Source organism: Perissodus microlepis, chromosome 1 (genome assembly GCF_051167445.1).
Source record: "Perissodus microlepis isolate ML-2025 ecotype Zambia chromosome 1, ASM5116744v1, whole genome shotgun sequence".
In the NCBI taxonomy this organism is placed as follows: Eukaryota; Metazoa; Chordata; class Actinopteri; order Cichliformes; family Cichlidae; genus Perissodus; species Perissodus microlepis.
The window spans coordinates 8,035,497-8,062,401 of NC_140461.1; the positions used below are offsets into that span (position 1 = coordinate 8,035,497).

The 26,905-nt window shown below is 39.6% G+C and overlaps 1 protein-coding gene across 3 annotated transcripts in view; it reads left to right on the forward strand.

Annotated features, from left to right (window-relative positions):
• The first annotated feature begins 4,913 nt into the window (after positions 1–4,913).
• Positions 4,914–26,905, forward strand: part of lrrc49 (leucine rich repeat containing 49) — a 31,732-nt gene continuing 9,740 nt past the window's right edge. Inside the window, exons 1-14 of one of the 3 annotated variants that reach the window (XM_084928753.1) lie at positions 4,914–5,002; positions 5,090–5,211; positions 5,337–5,402; positions 5,498–5,546; positions 6,000–6,203; positions 6,332–6,425; positions 6,963–7,166; positions 7,959–8,025; positions 10,754–10,897; positions 15,376–15,437; positions 18,321–18,468; positions 20,394–20,477; positions 21,766–21,941; positions 22,852–22,947. In XM_084928753.1, the coding sequence (XP_084784879.1) occupies positions 5,128–5,211; positions 5,337–5,402; positions 5,498–5,546; positions 6,000–6,203; positions 6,332–6,425; positions 6,963–7,166; positions 7,959–8,025; positions 10,754–10,897; positions 15,376–15,437; positions 18,321–18,468; positions 20,394–20,477; positions 21,766–21,941; positions 22,852–22,947 (1,478 nt within the window). In that variant the 5' untranslated portion in view covers positions 4,914–5,002; positions 5,090–5,127. The remainder of the gene's footprint in view (positions 5,003–5,089; positions 5,212–5,336; positions 5,403–5,497; positions 5,547–5,999; positions 6,204–6,331; positions 6,426–6,962; positions 7,167–7,958; positions 8,026–10,753; positions 10,898–15,375; positions 15,438–18,320; positions 18,469–20,393; positions 20,478–21,765; positions 21,942–22,851; positions 22,948–26,905) is intronic. The other 2 variants (XM_084928762.1, XM_084928771.1) reach the window with 2 other exon arrangements.

The following is a 26,905-nucleotide window of genomic DNA, read 5'->3' on the forward strand; positions in this document are numbered from 1 at the left end:
ATATTGGCTGATTGGCTGAATGCTATCCCTGACCTGTTTAACTGAGAATGATCTTCAGTGTGATGTAAAATGGAAACAAGACTCAATACTCTGTAAACACGGATAGCCCTAAGTGACCCTCGTACTGCCCACTCTCTGTTATGTATGTAATTTGTCAGATGCAGCTTATACAGTGAAAGACTAATTACAGCAGCTTAGAGAGCCAGTGCTGCTGCTTTGGGATACTACTTTCAGTACCCCAGTTCTACTGTTTCATGATAATTTGACCAAAAACAAATTAACTTGTGACATAACCTTGATGCAAACATGGTATGAAATAATAGCTTACAAGGCAATAATATATTCTATTGAAAGATAAACAAATTAAGCACAGGGTGTTAGGATGCCTGGGTCGTTGACCCAGGGTTTTTTGAGTTTATTATTATTTATAAATTCTAGTCTTTGGTTTCTTTGTTAGAGTTCTGTCTTTTGGTTTATGTCTCTGTCTTCTCTAGTCGCTCTGTCTCCCCTGTCAGCTGTATCCCCTTGTCTAGTTCGCGTCTCTGTGTATCCTTAGTTGCTATATCCCCGTGTCCAGTCAGTGTCTGTGTCTGCCCTGGTCCCACGTCTCTGTTCCCTCTGTAGTGCCTGCATGTGAGTCTGTGTCTTTTGTTCAGTCTGTGTTTTGTGTTTCCTGTTTTACTTTGAAGGTCTCTGTCTCATCTCAGTGTGTTCAGTTTACGCTTCCTTGTCTCGTCAGTTCTGATTTGCCCCAGCTGTGTTTCCCTCCTGTTACCCATTCCCTGATTGCTCCCTCTGTGTATTTAAGCCCTGTGTTTCTTTGTGTCTGGGTCGCGATCTACTGTTTACCTAGCTGTGTGTTCTGTCAGTCCTCCGGTTTAAGTTTATTTTGATTTTTTCCCCAGTTATGTTATATTTGAGTTTAACATTAAAGCTGTTTTGAGTTCATGTTTGTCTCCTGAGTCTGCACCTTGGGTCCTATTCCTGTCTGCACACAGCCGTCACATAACAGAAGATCGCGACCATACTATGGACCCAGCAGACATTGAACTTCAGGAGCGACGCCGAGCAGCCTTTGCCCAGCTGGAGGAGGAACTCCGCTGGAACCCTGACGTTGGGCGCATTTTCCATGGCACTCGGCTGGCTCTCGGCGGTCCCCGGAGCTGCCAGAAGTCTCCACCTGTTGCTCCGCTGGCACTCAAGATGCGGCCGCTTCAGTTGGGAGTCCTCCGTGTAGCTTCAGGCGCTCACGCTCCAGCCTCAGCGTCACCGTTCTGTGCACCAGAGGCTCAGTTGCTCACACCGCCAGCTACCTCTGCCCAAAGGAAACGGCGCTCACCTCGTCGTCATATGGACACTTCGGAGCAACCTCCGGTGGTGAGTCAAAAGGACTACACTTTCCAAACTCCACCTGAGCCGTTAAACAGTAAAGACTATGAACTCGCCTCAGACACTTTTGGGATTTCTTTTCTCGACGAGGATTTGGATTGGGAGGCCAGTTTTGGTTTGAATCTTCCCGCGCTAGTTCATCACAATAAGCATTCGTCTGAGATTTTTAGTTCGAGGTCTGCTCGTTGGGGTGGGAACAAATTAAAACCTGAGTTTGCTGAGTCTGTTTTTTCTGAGACTGTGAACACTGCTAAACCTAGGACTGTACAGACTGTTAAACGTGGTGGGAAAGGGTCTTCACCTATTTTTGATGAGCCAGTTTTCAGTGCGCCTGCTCCTTTGCCTTCCGGTGCTCCTCCGCCCAGGGCAGCTGCGGTCCAGCCATCTCCTGCACCTATATCAGTTCCTCGGGTGAGGGGGGCTAGGGCCCAGTTTGTCTCTGCTCCAGTTTCCAGGCCACCTGAGGCTCTGCTAGTCTCTGCGCCCGTGCCCATTCCGCGGGTGGGAGCGGCTACTGCCCAGCAGGCCCCTGCACCGGTTTCTGTCCTCGCTGGAGGCTCAGGTGAGCCCGTCCAGCAGTTTTCCGTAGGCTCGGAAGACATAGCTCAGCTTAGTGCTCATCCACCACCTCACCCACCATTACTACCATCGTTACAACAGTCAATACAATTTAAACTTCTATCCATAGCTCGAACATTAGCTCACCTATCAGTCCAGCCTCCTGCCTCGTCAGCTGGGGGGCCCGAGGAGCCCGTCCAGCCTCCTGCCTCGTCAGCTGGGGGGCCCGAGGAGCCCGTCCAGCCTCCTGCCTCGTCAGCTGGGGGGCCCGAGGAGCCCGTCCAGCCTCCTGCCTCGTCAGCTGGGGGGCCCGAGGAGCCCGTCCAGCCTCCTGCCTCCGCTGGAGGGTCCGAGGGGCCGCTTCAGCCGTCTGTTCGCGCTGGCGGGTCCGAGGGGCCGCTTCAGCCGTCTGTTCCCGCTGGAGGGTCTGAGGAGCCCGTCCAGCAACCACCTGCGGCTCCCTCGCCTGGTCCCGCCTCCGAGTCGTCAGCTCTGCCTGGTCCCGCCTCCGAGTCGTCAGCTCTGCCTGGTCCCGCCTGGTCCAGCCGTCAGCTCTGCCTGGTCCCGCCTGGTCCAGCCGTCAGCTCTGCCTGGTCCCGCCTGGTCCAGCCTTCGAGTGTTCGGCTTCGTCCGCGCCTGAGGTCCCCATGCCGTCTAGGCCTGCTCGTCCTGTCCGGCCTGCTCGTCCTGCACGTCCTGTTCAGCTGCTTTCCAGGCCGATGACTGGACGTCATTGCCGTCATGGACGGCCCCCTGAACTACGTCGCCGCCGGTGCCTCCCGCCCGGACGGCCCCCTGAACTGTTTTCTGGGCTCTTGGGCCGTCAGCCTCTGGGCCGGCCCCCTGACCTTTGTGTGAACTGTTTTTCCTGGCCGCCTGCGCCTGTCGTGAGCCTGTGTTTTGTTATGTTGCTTTCCGGGCTCCGGTGTTTGCACTTTTTTGTTTCTGGTTCCTTGTTTGGTTTGTTTCGTTTGTTTTTTGAGTTTATTATTATTTATAAATTCTAGTCTTTGGTTTCTTTGTTAGAGTTCTGTCTTTTGGTTTATGTCTCTGTCTTCTCTAGTCGCTCTGTCTCCCCTGTCAGCTGTATCCCCTTGTCTAGTTCGCGTCTCTGTGTATCCTTAGTTGCTATATCCCCGTGTCCAGTCAGTGTCTGTGTCTGCCCTGGTCCCACGTCTCTGTTCCCTCTGTAGTGCCTGCATGTGAGTCTGTGTCTTTTGTTCAGTCTGTGTTTTGTGTTTCCTGTTTTACTTTGAAGGTCTCTGTCTCATCTCAGTGTGTTCAATTTACGCTTCCTTGTCTCGTCAGTTCTGATTTGCCCCAGCTGTGTTTCCCTCCTGTTACCCATTCCCCGATTGCTCCCTCTGTGTATTTAAGCCCTGTGTTTCTTTGTGTCTGGGTCGCGATCTACCGTTTACCTAGCTGTGTGTTCTGTCAGTCCTCCGGTTTAAGTTTATTTTGATTTTTCCCAGTTATGTTATATTTGAGTTTAACATTAAAGCTGTTTTGAGTTCATGTTTGTCTCCGGAGTCTGCACCTTGGGTCCTATTCCTGTCTGCACACAGCCGTCACATAACACAGGGGTGTTTAGTAATGGATTACATGTAATCACAATTATATAACCTAAATACAAAAAAGTAAACATAATTAGCCTGAATTAGATTTGCAAGATGTGAGACCAGGTTATAGTTACAGTACTTGATTGTATTTTGATTACTTGGTAAGTAAAGTTTATTTATATATTGTTTTTCACAGTCAAAGCACTGTACAACTGAAATTACAAAAGAATGTCGACAGAAGGAATGATTAAATAGAAAAGGTTTTAGCAGTTTTTTAAAGAGTCCACAGTCAGCTAAACTGAACTGATGCGGTCAGCTGTTACAGAGTCTTGGTTCTTTACATATATTATGTATTCTTTCAAAAAGGACAATTTGATATGGAATCCATTGTTTGCTATTTTTAAGGGATTTTTTTTTAATTTATTTTTTTACCAACTTTAAGTATCTAGATCAGGATATATGATTTTAAGTTAAAAATTATATTTATAATTTTTATGTTTAATGATTTGACAACATTTTAAACATATGTTTAAACAGGAGAATGACAAAAACACTTACATAACACTAAATGATGGCCGGGTCTTTTTTCTTCAACAACTGGGCTTAAAAGACAAAAATATGAATACATGAACACAGCTGAACCTTTTGTGGCAAACTGTGATTATTCCTGACACATATTTTAATAAAGAATATATTGCGATCAAATTCAGAAGCAGCACAGCTTCTGCTGTAATGCTATGTGCATGAAAGCAGAATAATAGCTAAGAAGGAGTTAGAAGGGAGAAGGAGAAGGTCTGCCATTAGGAAGTTTTCCCTCAAAGTCTAAATAGTAAGCAAGTTGTTAGATGTTGCTACTTTTCTAGATAATTCTAGGTAATTTTGCCTGCCCTTATTGTGTTAGTATAGATTTTTCTAACATAGTCTACATCATATTTATTCCTAAAATTATTCCCAAACTTAGGAATGACATGTTTTAAATATGTGGAAAGACTTGAAAGAGGACAGAATTCTTCCTGAAAGAGATATGAGCTGTTAAAAACCGGGAGTTGATAAAGTAATATGAATTGATTTTCTTTGTCATGTACATATTTCAGCAGTTTATTTCTCAAAAAAACACAAAACAAAAAAGCATCAATCAGGCAGGATGCACACCGACACCAGAGCACAGCAGATGTTTTCTATAGGCTATGTGTCTTGACTCACTAGCAGTAATATTAAATAAGAAATATTCAGGATCAGTTTTTGAAAAAGGCTAAGGAGACCCACGTAAATTCCCGATTATTAAGTCTTATTACTTAGAAAAAACCCACGTTGACTTAATTAAACACCACCGAAGCGGGAAACGTGTTCTCATTTCCTTGCACAGTGCTTATTAGCGACACCGGAAGTGAGTGTAACCAAGCAACGCCCGTCGTTGCCGTGGTAACAGTGTTGCCCTCGGGGAAGTTTGTAGCTGCAGAGGTGAAGAGCTATTCTGTACGAGAAACGAATCTAGGGTATAACTTAGCTGTAGCAGTTGAATTCACATATTTATTTTAATCATTCATAAATAATACGAGTTTTCTTTTGTTTTGTTTTGTCAGGTGTGCTTTAACTGCCATCTTCAGTAAACGTTAGCTAGATGGAGCAGGATTTGGCCGAGGGTAAAATCATCCGCTCTCATAAACAGAACACAAGCGAAAAATGGATGTTTCTCACCCCTATGGTAAATACCGTTTTTAATAATTTTACGGACGTTTTCCAAACACTACTTAAAGTGTCGATACACGGTTATGTCTGAGCATATTTGCCTGTGTCTTATTAAATAAACACTGTTCAATATTTCTGTAGATCAACAGCTGCAAGTTGCACCTCACGACTGTGAAATCTCTCGTGCCAGCGGGAGCACAAGCGATGGTGAGTCATTAAAAGAGCACACTGGAATAGTAATGGCTATGTAGTGCTTATAGTTTTCAAGGCGTTTAGAGGTTGGTCTCTTTATCGTTTTTCAGAGTGACTCTCAAGATCATGTAAAAGAAACATTTAACCACTCTGACCTAGGTAGGTTTGACCCACTTAACTCATTCAAGTACTCACCACCCAAGAGGATTTTGTGTGATTCAGCAGCATATTAGCATATATTAATTACTGGGCATGGCTGTGGTTCTCAAACTTTCTCTGGAGATGCCCTGCTTCAGACGACAATAAAGGTCATCTGGCATCTTACAGTTTTAAAATAAATCATCAACAATAGTAAGTATCTATTTTGGATTATAGAGAAATAAAAGTCAACATAATAGTCTCAGCAAAATCTGTTTTGTGCATTTTCCCTTCAGGGTCATATTAATTTAACCAAAGTTTACATCACACATTTCTCTGGTTGTCCACAGCCCACTTGCAATGGCTTAAAGTCTAATCAGTGGGGCCTGCTCCGCAGTTTTAGAACCACTGACATGCAGCTGCTGTGTAAAAATGTTTTCTTTGCACTTATTTACTATATTTTATCTTTCGTAGAAAACAGTTTACATGCAGGCATCCAGAAAAGAGCTGTACAGGAACTATTTGCAAGTGACAAATGTACATATAATCAAAAAGTGCTGCTCAGTAGAGCTGCCGTTTCAAATGCTGCATACAAAGCAAGACACAAAGCAAGGAGACAAATCCCGTGTACGGGGGAAACTTTTGGCCAGAATGCCTTAAAAAATGCAAAACCTACAGGTACTTTTCAATTAAAAAAAATTATAGAATTAAGATAACCTTTGCATGCACAGTTTTGTAGACATATTTTATGTTGTGCACTTTGCTTTTAAGTGTACCCTGATTTCAGTTTGTGATATCTATTTCAGGTGATTTTCCTGGATGTAATTACAGTGCTGTGCCTGGTTTTCTCTCCACTCAATTGCCTTTCACATCCAGTTTTCAACGAATTGACTTGGAAAGGTACCCTTTATCTGCCTATGTATTCTATATTGTCTGTAAAGTGTATGTGTTGTAGTACAGAGTTGTAGTACATTGTTGTCTAGCTTAAAGTCACTGTAAGCTGGAACTATCTTTAACATGTCATATGTGTCAGCTGTTCTTTGAATCTTTTACCTTCAAAGGCATTCATATTCTTCTGACATGCTTATGCCACTGAATTTTATTAACTCATTCTGACCTTCACAGTCGTCATTTGCTGTAGGAACCATGAGACTAACTAAAATGGCAAAGGCTTAAGATTGCCACAAGGGAGCAGCAGAGTCTCTTTAAATAACTAACCAGTATCTCCAGATAAAATGGCAGTAATTCTGACTAAATATTCTACTGACAGACTGAGCAGAAATCACTTAGTTAATATGTATATTGAAAAACTGATCTAGTTATTTGAATCATTAACCTGAGCTGACAATATTTGTTTCATTAATTATGTCACAAAAATGTATAGATTTTATTTAAAGTCTAAATCTTGTAATATGTTTTTTTCCCCCAATACTTTAGACAATCTCTGGAGGAATGCCCACAGTTGGACTTTGTAAAAGAACTGCAGTTTCTCAACCTTCAGCACAATCTAATTACAAAGATCCAAAATTTGTCACATTTGCAGCAGCTGGTTTTACTGAATTTGCATGACAATCACATCAGTGACATGGCTGGCATTGAAGTTCTGAGGTCTCTCAAGATCCTCATACTGGGGAAGAACAGGTTAGTTGCCATGACAGGAAGTGTAAACAAACAAAGACAGCACAGATAGTACAATTATAGATACTATGAAGCTTATTTTTAGTATGATAAAAACTTAATTGACTTTGACAATGTGCAGTTCAGTTGTGCTAGTGCAAGATAACCAGTTGAGTAGCTTTATTGTTCTTTTGTTAAACATCTCTAATAATATGGTCAATATGCAATGAAAGTTGCAGCATTTATTAATAGTTAAAAGGGGTTCAACAGTGCTGCCATGAAATGAAAATGTTGTTTACATTTAGCATTTAATGCATTTGAATTAACTAGGTACGGCTACATGGTCAGCATCAGAAATGATTAAACCCAGTTTCATTTGAAAAGCAATCATCTTAGTGACATTTTTGGTCAGCAGGTTCAGGATCAAAGTAACATCTTTTTGACATAAAGACCTTGCAGGTGAACTCTGGCATTTCTTCCACTTTCTTTCAAACATGACATTTGTCTTTGCAAATCAGTATCTGAGGTCATAGTAACTGAACAGTAAGAAATTCCTCTACTTTATTTGTTGGCATTTTCAAAAGACCACAGCAAATTATTGTTCAGTGTTATATGATCTCCATCCACATGGAGAGCTCTGAACAATATATTACTGGATATTATCTGTACTGCTGCTGTTCCCTCAAAAACTGCAACCTTTTTAAATTTTCCTGTTGGTTTTTCATTGAGCCATAATTAACATAATACGTGTTATGTAACTGTTGTTTCATGTTGTGTTTTCCCATTATGTGTCACATTTTTCCTTGTACTTTGCAGAATTCATGAAATCTGCTGCCTGGACAGGTTGTCTAAACTGAATATGTTGGATTTGCATGACAATCAGGTGCTGTTCCTTTACCGTCATCCCTCCTACAGGACATGTATATTAAACAGTGTTAATTTAATTGCCAGTGGTGTAAAGGCTGATCATGGTTGTAGGCTTCAAAGTTCAGTATGAGCGGATTGACTCTTCCATGTTTTAAACCATGTATTAGGAGCAGTTAATTCACTTTAATACTGAGGTTTATTTTTAAAGCCAGAAATCTGGCTCGTTGTTTTGGGCACTTAACTTCAGCTTTTCACATAGTTCACAGCACTCTAAGAGAAGAAAGCACTGAAAACCATCAGAACCCACAAGCTGTTGTCTAATACCTACTCCCACATTAATTTCCTCAGTGGCCATCGCATAATTTATCGAACAGATGGAACTGTTTTTTTTATGTTTTCAGCACTGGGTAATGTTTTGAGCTCTTGTAGATTATAGTGTTCCTAAATTAATGTATGTCTCATTCTATTATTATCTATTATTATACTGTTTTGTTCCTTGAGAGTAGAGCCTGCTTAATGATATTAAAAGCCTGAGAAATAAAATTATGTCAAATGAGAATTTTAACAGCTAATGGAAAAGGAAGACAACGTAGAAAGGCTTCCCTTGGTCAAATTAGTGTTTTGCCAGAATGCCGCCTACACGCCTCCTCAGAGAGCTACTCCAGAGCTCTGGTAAGACTTGCTCTCTTTCTGAGGTCGGTTGCTCTTTACATGAGCAAGCATTACAGTTGCCATTCAATGATTGTTAGTTTTAGGTTCTTTTTCCTGACAGAGATTTCTTTGATGCCTCAACAGTGTTGACTTGTGCTTACTAACTACATCTATATGGTTAATTTTAGCAGTTTTTATAATCTTGAAGTTGAATTAATAATGAAACTTCTTTAGCTCTTTTGCTCTTATTTGTAATGCAAGCACATTATATTTAGGCTCGTACTCTGGCAGACACCTATTGTGAAGCAGATGATAAATCTATCATTCTGACAGGGCCAGTTTGTCTTTCAAACACTGAACTTAAAACCTTCTGTTTTGTGCAGCTCAATAACTGTTCAGTCATATTTTTAACACATTTTCCAAACTCACAAGCGATCTGACCACCCAAATGTATTCTGAATTGCTGCATAATGATAATTCAAGATTATGAAGTGGATGAATTATAGTTGTTGTTTAGGAACTTTTGGCTGCAGAACACCAGCTGCTTGTCTTTTTCCCCCCCTTTTGACCACAAGCTTTGCATCACTGTTATCCTTTCTTCCCCCCATCCTTGAGCTGGGAAGCTCACAAACATCTAAAACTCAGCCATTTTACCCATTTATTGCTGTACCAGCGAGAGGTTTCTTTTCCAGTTTGCTGGAGCTATTCAGAATGAGATATTCTCTCTGGGAGTCGGCCTTCAACCCACTCAGTCTCAGTGACCAAGTCTTGGGGTTACAATGTGAACTGAGATTGTTGAATAACCAATTCTTTACTTAGGCTGTGATGTTTTCCACTTGAACAGTTTGACTTAAATGTTCTCAAGAAATAGCTGAGAATGCCCTGTGGGGTCACTGAATTGAAAAACAAAAAATATCACTCTCTTAGAGAAGTTGGCTAGAGTCATGTAGAACTCTCGCTCCTACAAATGATGATGTTGATTAAGTTTGACTCTGTCTGCCATGTTTGGTTGGCACATCACTCTGGGATGAGGTGAAGTTTAGACAGGATTTCCCCACAAGAATATCCGTGACCAACGATACTTGTGACACATACTTATTTTTCCTATGTCATTTGAAATAAACATACCAAGTTTATAAGAACAAGCCTTTACCTGTGAGACAGAAGCCTCTTGCCAAACTCCGGGTCCTGACCTTCTTTACTGGAAATCACCAAATTCATGGTCTGTAACTCAAGATTCTCATATATTTTAGAATGGGGCTATCCAAAATCTATTTCAGTGTGTACAGAGATACAGAGTTTATGAATTCATATCCATGTGTCTGTCCGTTGTAAAGGTTATATCCTTTGATTTTAAAATGCGTGTTACAGAACAATTCGTTTTATCAATTCCCAAAGTGAGATATAGGTAAAAAGTCTACACTTGCCCCTTTGTTTAATGATTCTCAGCAACATTTATCATGGTGGCTCGATTGTTTAATTTGATGAACACTTACAGTGTGCAGACTGTATTTCGGGCCAACATTCATAATCTATTTATTTCTATTTTAATGAACGCCTATCTGAGCTCCCAAAACAAGATATAAATCAGATGCAATTTATGCTGTGGTGCTGACTAAGATCATACTGCAGTGTTTCTGCTTTATATTACTAAATAAATGTCTCTTTAGCTTTTACATTTATAAACACTGATATTTCAGACCATCTGAAAAGACATCCTACAAAGACACGAACTTTTTTAGTCTCATGTTCAATATAGATTTTCAATCCATCTATTAAAAATGTCACTCTTACAGAGGTTTATACATGTTTTTCTCCAAGCAGTATGATGGAGAAGGTGGGGTAAGATTCCACCATTGACTGACTCTTAGTTATTTCTTTTGTTTTCATGATTTGGTTAGCCAGACAGCATTATGGAGTGTCATTTTAGAGAAAGAAATTCAAATGTACAATTCAAGTATGTTATACTCTGCTAATCCAGCCTTAATCTGTGCCTCACTGCATAGAATTGGGTAATATATGATATGATTGCTCTTTTACATGCATTTTAGTTTTGTTTTTAACTAATTTTGTCATACTGTGCTTTCCTTTAGATCTGCAGGATAGAAAATGTGTCTCATCTGAGCGAATTAAGAGTGTTGAACCTAGCAGGAAACAACATCTCCAAAATGGAAAACTTGCAGGGTCTTGACTCTTTGACTGAACTGAACCTAGGGCAGAACTGCATCTCTGTTGTGGTGAGGGAACTCTTTTCCAACTAATTATAGATTTTTGTATGTAAGTGTTTTGCATGCGTACTGTCCTTTTCCTTCATGTTAAAAAACAAAAAACAAAAGCACTTCCTGCTTTTTGGCCTTTCTTTCTGTTCCCTTATTCAGTTCCCTTATTTCCATCAGTTTGAAAGTACAAATACAAAAATGTTTGCACGCTTAGATCTTACATTGTGCATTGATTTAACTTAGCTATATCCGACTTGTAGACCCTAGTGTGATGCAGCACACAGCTATATCCCAACACTACAGCTACCCCGTGGTTCTTTGAAGTTCCTGCAGCTACCAATTATTTTTTTTTCTTATTACTGTTCAGAAAATGTGCCTCTGAAGATGAAAGCAATAGCAATTGTACTTTATCTTTCATGTTCAAATTACCACTTGTGGACCAGGTCCCTTGGATGGTTACTGTTACCTTTGCTATGGATCAACATATCAGTTTTTACAGCCACAAAAAAACAAAAATAAAAATAACATTAATGGAACCTTTGTGAGAAAGTGGTGGTGAAGTATATCACTGTTGGTGTTACCTAGGGAGACATAACTCATTACCCACAACCTCCCACCGACTTTCTGGCACGCTGAAAGAGAAACTGGATATTCTAAACACGGAAACTTACTCCCTTTGGTTTCTATAGTTTTAATCTGATAAACACAACAGTGCATGCCAAAACAGGCCCCTTCATTTGTATGCAAATCCCCTAAGCCCTTTCAAGCGTTTTAAGATAGAAAATAAAAACGGATTTCAACATTTTGAATCAGTTGAAAGCCCTTCCCGTCACTCATCCTGTCATCTGCCTGCAATTTCTGATCACAAAACACTTCCAGTCCTAATTATCGGATGTTGTATTTTATTTGATACACAGGAGAGGAAAAATGCTACCCCTCAGCAGTTTCTCGGTCTCTGTCATTATTGCTGCTTGCTGCCAAGTGCTTATACCTTGTACAAACTAAATAACCACGTTCCAGGTGCTCAGGTTTTCTCTCTGTCATGAAAGGGAAAGCAGATAAAAAGTGAAATTCTTAACCTGAAAAAAACACTGACACTGTCTTTCTTTGAAAGCAACTCTTAAACTTGATTACTTTGCACCCAGTCCTCCATCCTTCCTCTTAGGTGTTCCTTTCCATTATGAAATTCACTGCATGTCACTAAGGGATCCATTTTATATTTTTGGCTGTGGGAATGATGATTTGTTTGAAAGAAAAGCGCAGTCAGCTTGAGCAGTGATAAAGCAGTCTAAGAAAAAAAGGCATGGCACTGGCAGACTGACTTTATGCATTAACAGAAGGGTTTGTCTGTGAGCCAAAAGACTACACCATCATCAAAACATAGAAAAATTTAGAAACTCTATATTCTCTTTGGTAGTTTTACTGTAGAATAATTAATTAGGTGAGTTTTATATATTGACACGGTTTATGGGAAAGAGGATTTTTGGATGTTCCTGAGTAAATAGCTTGAAGTGTTTCCGAAAACAGGTCAGTAAACAGTAACAGCAACTTAGTAATTTCTATGTTTTTCCAGTATGACCTGGGAACATGGAAACTGTGTGTTATGTTATGTTGTTACAGGGAGAAACTCTTAACTTCTACAATTTAAAAGCCAAGTGAAGACCACAAAATGTTTTGGCTGACATGTGAAGTGTCTCAAAGGTCATGCAAGAACAACACAGGAGTGTGTCCCATGTCACAGCATCTGCAGTTATAATGCACAGTCGCATAAAGCAGATGAAATCACATCTCAAGCCTGTGCTATTGAAGGAACTTCCACAAAACCCACCAGCTTACGGTCTTAGAAACCCCCCCAGCAGCCACATGTACCTGTGTTTACATGAGCAGCTTTCTTGCTCTTTTGTGGTGTGTTGGTGTTGCATGCAGACGAGACAACGGTGATGAGAGGTTTTTCTGTGTTTATTGAATAATGCCTCAGCCAGAGCTGAGTATGAGTGTGAAAAATGAAGACACGCAAGCTGTCAGTAAAGAGAGGGTGGAGCTGGGATAAAGAGGTGAAGGCACGGGCACACAGATACATAAATACACACCCGCAGGCATACAGGCAAACAAGAATACAAACACACACCGCTCTACCCAGCCTCATAAGAGATCCTGTCAGCTGATCTCTTATGAGACTTTCTAAAAAAGGACCACATTGGTGGGCGATTGTTATGCAGCTCATCAGCTCAGTGATGACATCATTCTGTCTGAGACAGGGCTGCTATATTTAGTTTCAGACAGCCAGGAGTGGCTGCTAGTTCACTAGCATCCATACAAAAGCAGGCATAGACAGAGACTGTAAATGTGGTTGATGGTTGAGTTGAGTTGGTTGAGCACTGCATAGCATTACTTGCATTTGTCATAGAAGAAAGAAAGAAAAAAACCCTGCTTATCTATCTATCTATCTATCTATCTATCTATCTATCTATCTATCTATCTATCTATCCATCCATCCATCCATCCATCCATCCATCCATCCATCCATCCATCTATCCATCTATCCATCTATCTATCTATCTATCTATCTATCTATCTCAGTTCTATTGAATTATCTCCTTTGAGCAATAGCTCTCGTATGTGTTGTTAGATGTTGTTTTTAGTAGAGTTGTTGGGGGCAGGGATAGCTCAGTAGGTAGAGTAGTGGCCCCATGATCGGAAGGTCAGGGGTTCAAATCCACTGAACGTCTACCCTGAGGTACCCCTGTGCAAGGTACCGTCCCTACACACTGCTCCCCGGGCGCCCAGTGGCTGCCCACTGCTTCACTGAGTAAATGGGTTAAATGCAGAGAGGAATTTCCCCACAGGGATCAATAAAGTATAAATGATTATTTATTACATATATATTACATATATTTATTACAGGACCCACCTTATGTGCCAATTAGAAATTTGAGTTTACAACCCTGATTTAGTGTTTACTAACTCCTTGTCTCACCACTATTTCATGCACATATGCACATATTTCTAATTCAACATTTTTGGTTATCATGATGCAGAAGTCTAGATAAGGAGGCATAGTGTAAACTAATGTAAATTAATGTGTTAAACAAGCTAAAACATCTTGCTAAAATCTCATGCAGAACTTAAAAATTAAGTGTAGGTTGTTACTAGCTTAAAAAAGCCAAGTTGTAAATATTAAATGTTTCTTTTAACTGAGTTTTGATGTGTATAATTGTAGGGGAGGAACGGCACAGTGATACAGTGGTTACCATTGTTACCACTGTGTCTGTATGGATTTTCTCTCGGTACTCCAGCTTCCTACAGATGATCTTTGGCATTGGCCTTGTGAGTTTTGTGTTGGTCATGTGATGGACTGATGACCTATCTAAGGTTAACCCAGCCTATTGTCAGCAGGAAAAACCTCCTCCCCAGTTTTTTCTGTAGAAATCTTTCACAGTTATCAGTATCTCTAGCACTACTGCTGATGTTGCATAGCCTACTACTCTATCTGTAGTAAATATACTGTACTCAGCTTGTTGGTCTTATATGCAGTTGATAACGCAGTGTTGCATAACTGTGTTATATCTATATGCTTGTGTGGGAGGGAATTTTGTGGATTTCTAAATGATGAAACCTGCCTGCACTGTTCTTCTGCAGGGGTGCTAGTATGACCTGAACACCAGTCTAACCTCCTAATAGAACAGAGCCTAGCAGGAAACTGAAGGAGGTTTGTGAGGCGTTGGCTGCAGTGTGGGTGGATAGTGACGCAGCCCAGTCAGACTGCTGATGGGAGTGTCCTCTTTGCTTCCAATATAGCCAACATTGTCCAGCGACACACATAAAGAAAGCCCAGACCTTGATACTAGAGAATGTGATTTACCCCATGCTGTCATCCAAATAGTTTATGTGATTATGACATTGCACTTGTCCCTGTGTGTCCAATTCAGCGTGCCAGCTGCCCAGCTGCTGCTTTTCCCCCACCCCCTCAGTAAATTGTGCATCGATTTTTGATGCTGAGCCTGCCTGATGGTAAAACTCTCCACATCCCTGTCAGTTTCCACTGAATTTTCTCCAGCTATTGCATGATGAGGTGCACTACCTTAGTTAGCTGCTCGTTTTATATCACTATGCTTTCCACTGAGCATTTCAAGTTAGCTTCCTGCAGCAGGGGATCTCTGCATTAGCGCAGCACATTCTCCACTCTCCCCTCCCCTCCCCCCTTTCCTCCTCATAGTCTATCTATTCTCGCTCTCTTCCTCTCTCTCTCTCTGTTGCCCCTCCTCTCCATGTGCAGACAAGGCAGCATGCTGTATGTGTGTGTGTATGTGTGTGTGCATGCGCAGGGTGGATGGGGATGCTGCATGCTGGAGCTGAGAGCTGCAAGGTGACTGAGGGAATGGAGAGGGATACAGAGCCTTGACGACAGTGACGATGCAGTGCCCTCTTCCTGAGCACCTTCTCATCTTCACATCCCTCCATCTCTCTGTCTTCCCTCTCCCTCTTTCTCTTTATAGACTGAGGTGGACCGCCTGCCCTTGTTGCAGCGCCTCTTTCTCAGCTGCAACAACATCACCAGGTAAGAGCTTGTACCGCTTAACTCCCTCCTCCCCGCAGGATAGAAATAGGGATGGTGGCCGGACAGTGCCACGTCCCCTCCCATGGCTTTGGGCAGAGAATACATACCCACAGCCAGACACACTCACAGATTTGCTGTAGTGGGCAATTTCTGCAACCTAGAAAATAACAAATCCTCGATGTGTTCTTTATTGTTAGTATTTAATCATCTGTTACCTAAGAAATGGGTGTGAGAATGTTTAAAGTTATTTGGGCAACAAAGAAGCAGGTTGTGAGAAGATAATTATTGATGACAGATTTGGAGGTTGGATGAATTAATGGAAAATATACCTAGGTAGGGGCATGTAGGATGAATGAGAGGTATGATTTTTTTTGTCTTAGTGCTAACTGTCAAACAGCTTTACACACTTTTTTCCAGTATCTGTCCTCCTTTTTTTCTTTTATTCTTCATTTCTGAGCCCAGCAATAAAAACCTCATAGAATAAACTTAACACAGCATCATCTTGGCCCTAAATGAGGCCATTTGCTTTATTTTTGCCTAGTGGAGGATAATTTCTGAGGGATCATTGGCTTCCTTGACCATAGTCACCTTGTGCTCTGATAGATCTGAGCTGACAGTCCAAACCAGCTTTGCTGTTCTTGTGTCTCCATGCTTCACACATTGTGAGAATCATGACATAGTCGCAAGGAATAAAATCCTATATTCTTAAACTTCTGATTTTACAGTGACATCTAGTTCCAGATATAATATGTGAATAAAAATATAAGTAAATTTTGATTATGCGAAACATATATGTATCATTTATCCTGCTTCATGATAGGGTATTTTAATGTATCGTCTTTAATGTACTCATGTAGTGGCAGTATAGAAGGCTGGTTAGCGTGTGTGCACCTTTTTGAACTCTTTAGTGCTGATAAGAGAACAGCTGTGCTCTGTTGCTAGGTAAAGAGACAGAGCACACTCATCACCTTGATGGAGTCAGTTTACCCAGTTCAGGATCTTGGATCAAACATCTCTCATGAAATAATATTAAGACTGAAATATTCATTTGAGCTTACATTGATATTGCTTTTTAAAAAAACAAAACAAAACAAAACAAAAAACCCCATGAAAATAGGATCAAAGCAGAACTAATAATTACCAATAAGTCATTGAAGAATATGTGCAGGGTAGTGCTAGTATAGATAAAGCCTGAAGCGACAGTTTTCATTCACACCGCACTCTGTACTCACATCTTAAAAATAGCTTTGATATTCACTTTTTATTGGACCATTAGTAGCAATCAGAAACTGGTGGATGGTGCAAGAATTAGAAGTTCTGTTTTTGTAAAGGTTCTGGTCTTCATCATTAATGTTATTATTATTCCTTATTATGAATACACCAATTAGGCAGAATGTGTTAGATGCACTCAAGCACCTCTTTATTATGTTTATTATTTTATGTCTCTTTTATATTTTTATGGTAGGAATTGATATTCCGTAACAGAAAGGGTCTAAGCTACTGCATGTGTTTGAGATTGGAAGACCCCTGGTATCTCCAGCATGGTGTTTAGCATTTAGTTAAACCTCTGGCTAGGAACAGGCACAGTGTACTAGGACTTTGAGTGGTTCCAGGCAAATGATTCATCAAGGTTATTATCATAAATTAGCAACGATAGAATATCCCCTGCCGTGCATGGCGTGACTTTGCTTTTTCATGTTTCCTTTTGCCATAGGGTGATATCAACAGTGTAGCAGATTTGTCTCTCTTCATTGCCCCCTGAGTAATGTCAGGCTGCCAGAGTGCCTGCTGAATTACCAGCTTAACATGGCATGTGTTAGCCCGGCTCCATTCTGTCAATACGAAGTAAGACAAAATGTGTCAGGAATAAAACGAAGATAGTGAGATTGTCTGGTGGATGATTCAGGTTCTGCAAAATGTATTATATATATATATATATATATATATATATATATATATATATATATATATATATATATATATTTTAAATGAGACTTTGAGTAAATGATATTAAATATATATATATATATATATATATATATATATATATATATATATATATATATTTAATATCATTTACTCAAAGTCTCATTTAAAATTGTCAATTTTTTTCAAAAGTGACCTGAGGGCAGGGGACATTGTATAAAACACATGCACAGTTGTCATACAAATTCAAATTAAATGCAATAAGGTAAAAATAGATCAAATTTCAAATAAATTACAGTAGAGCTTTGAGAGCAGTCCATTGACCAAGAGTACCTAAATTCCCAGCTGTACAATTTCAGGTCCATCTGTAGCTTATATTTGAAAGCTTTTTTGCCTAATGTTGTTCTGACTCTGGGGAAAAATCCTGGTGAAATTTTGTGAGAGCTAAAGCCATAATAATTTCATTTTTTACACATGCATTTAAAAAAGGGAGGGAACCAGAGAGGGAACCAGAAAATTAGAGATTGATGTATAAAAGCATATAAACATACAGAGACAGCCACTTTTTAGCAGCATATTCCACACTGAACAGTGGCCTATCTGATTTCGACAACCAGTAACAGAGAACATAAAACATAGGGTAAGGATTGTCTAACTTCTTAGCTAAGGTGCTGATCAGTAGTAGGTGATTGCAATGTTTTTTGTAATGTGTAATACAACAAATTATAATTGATAAGAGTTCTTTGCTATATGAGAATCAAACTTGGATATGACTAACTTAAGTTGAGTTAAATGGCACTCAGGCAGAGTGCAGGAATTCAAGTGTTTGCATGACTTCCCAGTATTTGCTACTGACCGTAAAGCATTTAGCGTAGCCAGTCTTTGTACTGGAAAAGTACCCCCCCCCCCCCACTGAAATTCATGAGTGTGTTTAAAACATTCATCCTTTGTTTCTAGTTTTGACCAGCTAGCCTGCCTTGGAGAGTCGTGCTCCCTTTCTGAGCTCACGCTGGATGGGAATCCTGTAGCCCTGGAGACATGGTACAAGCAGGCCGTCCTGCGCTGTGTGCTTCATCTCAGACAGCTGGACATGAAGCGCATCACAGTAAGACTGATGTGTTCGACTGTGTGTGTTTAAAAGTGATAAACAGGACACCAGCCACCAGTTAACCAGTTCAGCTGTGACTGTTAAGATATTTTGTTGTCCTTTCAGATATTTTTCTTTTCTTCTTACAACAAATTGCACAGCTACAATCAGAGAACACTGTGTTACACTGTTTGTTTTGCTATATTTTGCTTATTAAAATTAGGGACGAAATATCCACAAATATTTTTAGAAGCAAAGAGCTGCCTTAAAGCGATTAAACCTTCACAGCTTATGACTTTGCTGTGGTTGATATTTAATAAACCTATGCCATATTCTCATTGCACATTCATGTTAAGCTAATGGTCCAAACTTTTTGTCCCTCTCTGATGTTCCTGAAGGCAGCGTACATGTTGATTCTTGAGAGTGAATCATTCTTGAAATAAACGTTTTTATGATTTCACACTTCAAATTTATTTTGAACCCACATAGTTTCCCATTCACTGTCACTCTGTATCACCAAGTTGTATGAACAACTTTACAGTGCTATATTCTGGAGTCTGACTGTGGTACAGCATTCATTATGCTCTGTTTTATGCTAAAAGCAAAGTGGTTCAGTGACTAAGTTATGACTCTAAGCTACACGTTTACATATATTTTACACACAGTGTATGTAGCAAAACAGTGATTATTCTCAGAAAACATGAAATCATCTTTGTCGTACAGTTTGCCAGAAATGTGCTATCATGAAATGTCAGCGTGCTTTTAGAAGCTGTCAGGCAGAGAGCACCCAGGTCTGAGCTTGCACTTTAAAGGAATCTGTAAGTACCACACACCTTGCCCTCAAAACATAGTGCTGATATGAAGTAAAACCAAACCCCCAAAAAAACAAAACTTGTAACTCAGATTTCAAAATGTTTTTACTTGAATCTTAAGAGGTTTCAGGATTAGCAAATTTCAGGATTATTGTGGTCCAATAAAAGCACCTCCACCACACTTATGCTGCCAATTCCTGATACAAGTCAGTTACATTTTCAGAGTTTACTTTAGGGAGACACACAGCATTGACTTAATGACAGAAATGTTTGTCTAGCATTGGGGTTTCTATTTCTTTAAGCATATTATAACTGATTTGGAATATATGTCTCCAGGGAACCATACTACCTCTATGCTGTGAAAGCCCATGCCTGGGTGACTGGTGGGTAGACTGTTCTTTATGAATCAAAAACGGAAAATGAGAATAAAATTCAAATAACAGACATCCGCTAGACTAGAGCATTAATAGTCAACTATTATGTTTCAGAAAAATACCTGAATATGTTTAACATTCAAATTTTAACTGGGAACGTTATAGAAAATCTTAACAGCCTCATAACCGAGAGCTGTTGTCCAAACATTCATTGTTTTGGCAAGTGCACAAACAAAGAATGTATTGACACTGAACAATAGCATCCTTTGCAGTCAAGAAGTTATTCATCAGGTTAAAACAACTTTTTCATTTTGATATTATATGTTGTTTTTATTATAAAATTAATTTTAAGGATTGTTATATGGGTTTGGATTCTTAACCGTCTCTACCAGCTGACAGCATTTTGCCTGTCTTTATCAGACTTGAGCATCATTTTGCGTCATTACTAGCTCGCCATAGACAGCTGAATATCCCCCTGCACTTTGCTGGCACACTCAGACTGTGTTGGCTGCATTGCATTCTGGGAGTTTTGGCTTTCCCCAACAGCTGGGCTCAGTTTATCTGAGACTGAAAATCAGACAGATAATCCCGTGATGCAGCCGGTTTATGTGAGACTATCTACCAGCCTCCATAATGGTCCATTTCTAGTGTAGAGAACAGTTGTCCTGACAGGGTCTTTTGTCGTTCCCCGCTCTCTTGAATAATTCAGAACTCTTGAATGGAGCGACACTCTGATTGCACAGGCTTTCTTTTTCAGGACGAGGATCGGCGCATGGCAGGTGTACAGGCTCGAAAAGAGGAGGAAAAGAAGAAGGAGAGTCACAAGCAGACCATTCATAAGGTACCAGTTTGACAAGATTCACTCTTGCTGTCTTGAGCTGGCAGGATGCAAATGCACGTTGTAGACGACAGCAACACAACAGTCTGTTAAGAAGTAAATAAACTCATAATTACCCTTTATATGGTTAGTATGTAGAAGGACAATAATAAGCAGTAAGGTTTTTAACATTCTTAAAATGCCACATATAGGTGATGATATCTGATTTGTATTACTGAATTACCCATAATTATGAGATTCAGGTTCAGGCTTAAGTGTGCATTTAGAGAAAAAAAGAAGCTCATCAGACATCAGTCTGCCCTTCAAAACATATTTAATGAGAAGGCTCTAAAATATTTAGGTCATGATAAGGATTTTTATTCATGAGTTTATTTATTTCTTCTGACCTATGTGTCTTGGGACTGATGAAGCTCATTAATAGTGTACACATTTTGGATGCTTCATAGACGTGAATTTTTTTTAATGCATTCTCTTTTCTTCTGTATGACACAAAAACCCTTTTAGATGGAATCTGGAGTATTGTACAGAGTTCACAGGGGTACTGTATTTGTAAAGGAGTCTGTAAATTACACTTTATAGCTTTAAATGATCTAAGATGTTCTGCTTTGCACATGCATCTGTTTTGCGGTAAATATGTTTGTGTGTGAGTGCCAAAGCTCCTGCTGCTTTAACTGTTAGATGGACCCTATGCTGAAACTCGTTGTCTCTCAGTTACCCAACTCTCTTTAATCCCTGGTGTTGAGAACATTTTATAGTGAATGCCGCAGCCAAGGGTTCACAAAGGCCAAGGACTTACCATGAACTGATACTCATCCCTGCTTCAAGGAGTGGCACATTCCTTAGCTGAGCATATTGCAACTCCAGCTTGTCCAAGAAAGAGTAATTGAAATAGAACAGAGAGGCAGAAATCTTCTCTCTTGCAGGGTGGGATGTCACATTTTTCTGGTGTAAAAGGCAAACACTGTTAAACCATAATGCTGTAGTGTGACAAAAGAAGCAAATGAATTGGACTAAGAAATCACTATATAATTTCAAATCTAATATAAATTGAGTTCTATATCTGCTTTAGTAAAACGTCTTAGTTTATTGTACTTTATTGTATATGCTTTCTTTAACAATGTATCCCAGTAAAATGTATATATGAGGAAGGCAAGAAGGATATGATTTTCTGTGACCTGATGAAAACACACAGAGGTTCTATTAGCATGCTAGCTCTGTCCTGCTCAGGAGATTTGACACTTGAAACCTTCTTTGTTCTGTGTATGTTTGTGTGTGTGTTCTGTTCATCAAGGAGAAGCGGCGTCTAGCAATCCGTAATGCTGCACAGCAGTGGGAGGGTGTCAGGGCCTGCCTGGAGCTCCCATCCACAAATGGCGCTAAAGAAGAAGTCAGTCCAGAGAACAGCCCGGCTCACAGCCCCGCCCAGACCAACGGCCTTACACAGGAACCTTCCCCTGATGAACCGAGGTACACACAGCATGTACAGAAAATTAAGATGGATTTTAGAAGTAAAAATTAGACAGTGACTGGTTAAGATACTGATGTTATGAGCAAACTATATTATACTACATATTCCTGGTCTAGTTAGAATTGTGGTTTCAGTCATGGTTTATTTTTGACTGTTTTTACTACCTTTTTAGCTTTTCACAATGGAGATTGGTTTCCAGTTGATCGATCTACCAACTTGGTTTTGAATGAAGTAACTCATGGATACATACAGTGTTGCCTTTAGCCAACTTCTTAATTTTCCTTTTGAGCCAGAATTTTGGCACAGCGATTCATGCCTCCCTCAGGAATAATTGTAATTACTTTGGTAATCCCCTCATAATTCATCTACCACCGTAACTGAGTCAAAAAATGTATTTTCATTTAACTAGTTCTATGGTTGATAAACAAGTACATGCAAAACTAAAAACATTTCCACCATTCATGAGTTATTTAAGAAAAAATTAAATATGGCAGTTCTTCCTGACTGTACACAAAACAAATCAATGAAAAACAATTCAATGAAGTTGAGCAGAGCAGTTAATACTTAAATTAGTGATCATGAATGAAAAATGTAGTCTTTTTGGTAACTGATAGAAGTAAATTAGCATCGTGTGTGTAGGTGGGAGGAGAGAAAAGTGAAAAATGCAACTGTGAGGGAACTGTATACATTGCTGTGTAAACCTTTGTGTTGCATATAATTGTCACATTTCATCCTGTGTGCAGATATTTGGAAGTAGAAAGATGAGACAATATAACAATGATTGTTTTTGTGATTTTGGCTTATTATCACTATTACTTATCTTTTATTACTTATTATTTTTTATCTTATAGGATTTTAGAAAGAATTGTTTTTGTCTGTTGTTGAAAATTTTTGTTTATTTTTCATCAGGCGGGTAAGCCCAGGTTCAGGACCAGAGCGGCCATCTGGGGGAACAGAAATCAGACTCCAGACCAACAGCCGTCCAAACAGCCCACGAGACCCCAAGTAAGACAAAAATGCCACAATGATATATTTTACTTAAATATTTAAAGTGATCACAGGCACTGAAAAAAATCTCACATAATTTGACTCCTGCCCCCTTGAAACATCTATTAACAAAGTACTGTTTGTCACATTTAAATGCAGTGTTTTAGCAGCTGCTGTACCATTTTAACTTATTAACAGATGGCAGAATGGCCTAGACAGAACATGTAGGGATCATTCTGGTGATATATTCAGATACTGCAACAGCTGGTGTGTGAAACATACCTTAAAATATTCTTTTACAGCACAGTTACCCCTTTACTTACTTCAGGTGTGTTGCCTTTGGTTACTCCTCAGCTCTCTGAACTCTGGTAAGATGAGCAGATGCACATGTAGATGTCTGAAAACAGTTCTTTTCTTTCAAATGTTTATAACATGACATTGCAAAAACTTTAAATCAGTAGTGTGGACTCAGTATAATGTGGAAGTAATGCCCTCATATTCTTTCCTATCAAGACTGATACAAGTCTGGATGAATTATAAGTGGGAGGGTTGAGATGAATGTGTGCGCTGTGTTAAGGGCTATTATTACATGTTTCAAAGAGGGCGCTTTCTTCCTGCACCAGGATATGAAAATGGCCCTAAAGCAAAATCTTCAGTGCCAGTGGTTTTCTTTTACTGGTCTATTATAACTTCACCAACGTGGCTTAACAGGTCATAGTGATGCGAAGTCTGCCATAGTCTTATCAGCTAAGACTTGAATTACTTTGGCTTGTACTGTGTGACAAAATACAAAGGGAATTTACAAACCATGGCACCACTACTAACATGAAAGAGAAGCAACATGTATGAAAGGGTCAAGGGGTAAAAAATCAAAATGCTTGGAAATATGAGAATTAGGAAATTTAAAACTTGTTTTGTTCACCACTGGGTGGGTGTACAGAATGTTGTAATGCCTACACAGTGTGGTCCTGATTACCTCAAAGAGCTGTTGAAGTACTACACCCTGAAGAAAATTACAACATCCTCCCCCATAGAGTGCATGGATACATAATGTCATCTCTGGTTCTTTCTTTAAATACAGAGATAAATCACCCCTTTCCAATGATACGTAAACGAATGTTGATGCCACTTTTAGCTTGATAGTATCATCGTGCTCCTAAAATTTATGGGACAATAGTTTGTATCATTGCCAAATTATGGCTGTTATGTAGGCTTGATTGTATTCATTTTTGTGAAATCTTAGATTTATTTAACCTCATTATCCCTGACAGATGGAATAAGGGTTGCATGGCAATAGAAGAGTTATTACCCAGAAATTCAGCAATTGAGTTGGGAAGAGATGGAAGAGGCTTTGTAGTCTTTATACATTGATGAAATTGAGAGATCCTGAACAGGTTAGATACCGGAACAATGGTGAGAAAGAGATTTAGTGGGCTATATGAGTGAAGGAAGAACTTAAGACGTTTTAAACCAGTGCAAGCTGTAGGAATACTTTACAGAAACAGGACTGTTCTGTGCAACACTAAGTACCCAGTAAGCCTGCATCTTAATAAATTGCATTCACTTTTTACAAGATGGAAATGATGGAGTGGCGTGTTAAAATAACAGCTCAGTTCAAAGTTTCATATGTGTCACTACCTCACAATATTTAGGCATTTGTACAAGCTGTTTCTGTGGTGGGATTCAGTTGTTAAGAGATGACAGATGTCCCTTTTAAACCTCTTTTGGATTATGTTAAATAGCTCTAATTGAATTAAATGTTGTTCTCTATAATTCTTTGAGCGAGCAGGAGCCGTATAACTGTGATAGATTCTTCACTCCGTCTTCCCCGCCTTGCTCTCTTCTTCTCTCAGCATTTGTACATGGGTTCATGTCATAAGGGGATTCAGGGCCACCTGGAGCCTTCAGCTGTGCTGAACAGTATGTGACAGTGCAGATTGTGTTGATGGCACGCTGCCAGGTGTTTAGAAGTTACTCTCATTCTTGATGTGACTCATCTACATACTACACTCCATCTCCTGCACTGTTCTTCAACTCCTTCTGATTTATAGCCTTTGGCATTCTTGCATCTTGGGGGCGTGGCATATTCCTTAAATATATTAAACTGCCTTTCAGAGTCTGGCGTCTCCCCGTCTAGTTCCATGTTTTTGTCCATGTGTGCACTTGAAACACGACCCCCTTGGATTTTACGGTTTTAAAACTTCTTTGCTACTACTTTATCTAACATATATGCTTGCAGTCAGTGAGATTTTGATTTAGAGATCTTGTCATCTGAAACAGTCATCTATCAATGTCCACACACGTTTTTAAAATAAAAATGTAAAAAATGGATGCACTCCTTCTACTGCACTTGTTGCAAGAATTATTTGAACCTTTTGTTCATGTTGGCATCCATGTTTGTAAGGTTGGTATATGTACTAATATAAAAAGCATAATTCTGACCTTTTGTACTGTTTTTGTACTGTTTTTATACAGTTGTGGAAAAAAAACAATACAAAAAAACATTTGCACAGCAGTCTGTGCAGTCTTGTACAAAACTAAGAACAGTCTTAGGAACTAGGAGGATAAGTTGCAAGAAGATACTACTAATCAAATGCATCAAATTAACTGATCATCAGCATGTGGGACCACCTTTATAAGAGTAGAGTTTGTGGCAAAAAAATTGTGGCTTGTTTGAAAAGTTTACCAAGCAAAAGTCTATTTTCTCTGAAAAGAACATAGCAGCCATAAGAATTCTGGAACAGTGTCTTTTTTACAAACATGACCAAAGTGGCGTTGTTTTGCCATACTGCACAACACCACATTTGGCAAAAAGCAAACACAATATCAGTACATTCACAGACCAGCTGTCATTCATAGTAGTGCAAATTTGTGTTCCTTTTACAGCTGCAAAACATGGGTACCATGTAGCCACTGAGTCAACTATGAACTCCTCTGTATGCCAGTGTGTTTTATGTGAGGCCATGTCACTGGACAGTATAAGACAGCAATCTCAAGCACAGCATCAAATGTATAACAGAATGGCTGAAAAGGAAACAATCAAGGTATTTGAATGGCCAAGTCAATGTCCAGGCTTGAAGGTTGTTCTGCAAGCTATTACATGATGGGGTGTTCCTAGTTTTTCACATGACTGAATACGATGTAATCACTGTACTGAAGAAAATGCTTTTTAAACTTTCAGGGTTTTTCTTTTGAGTGTAAGTTCAATTTTTGGCCATTGGGGAAAAAATGACAGAAAGGCTGACTGTTACACATATCAGTTTCTTTAATACATCTGTGGAATCCCCCACACCATGACCGTCCCTTGACATTTGACTAACAATCCACAGAGTGGTGGATCACATTCGCTATGTTGGAGTAATATGTCTAGGTAAAAACATAATGATTGAGGGGACACTCCTCATCAGTGAGTGGTGCATTGTGAGAGGTTCAGGTTGTATTACATGATTAATTTAGTTCAGCCTGGAACAGTATAGCTTGAAAATGTTACTTCCATCTGCAAGGATTTATATATATCTATATATATACACACACACACACACACACACACACACACACACACACACATATATATATATATATATATATATATATATATAATTCTTGCAGATGGAAGTAACATTTTCAAGCTACATATATATATATATATCACATATACATATATATCATACATTTTTTCCGGAACCTGCCCTAATACAGGAGGAGTGGTAAGACTAATCACAGAACAAAGCATGCATCAGTTACAATGGATATTAAAGTGATTCAGTTAGTTGCAGCATGAAAGGAGGGGTCTTGGTTGATGTGGGCTGAAAAGCTGCTTGCAGCGGTGTACCTTGATTTGCGGCCTGAAATGACACAGTGCCTGATTTGTTGTGATTACTGGAAAGCATAATTTGAAGCATGTGAGCTTATGTTTAACACTAATTAAACTGTGTTTAACTCACTGAAGTCTTATGTAGACTACTGTATTTATTTA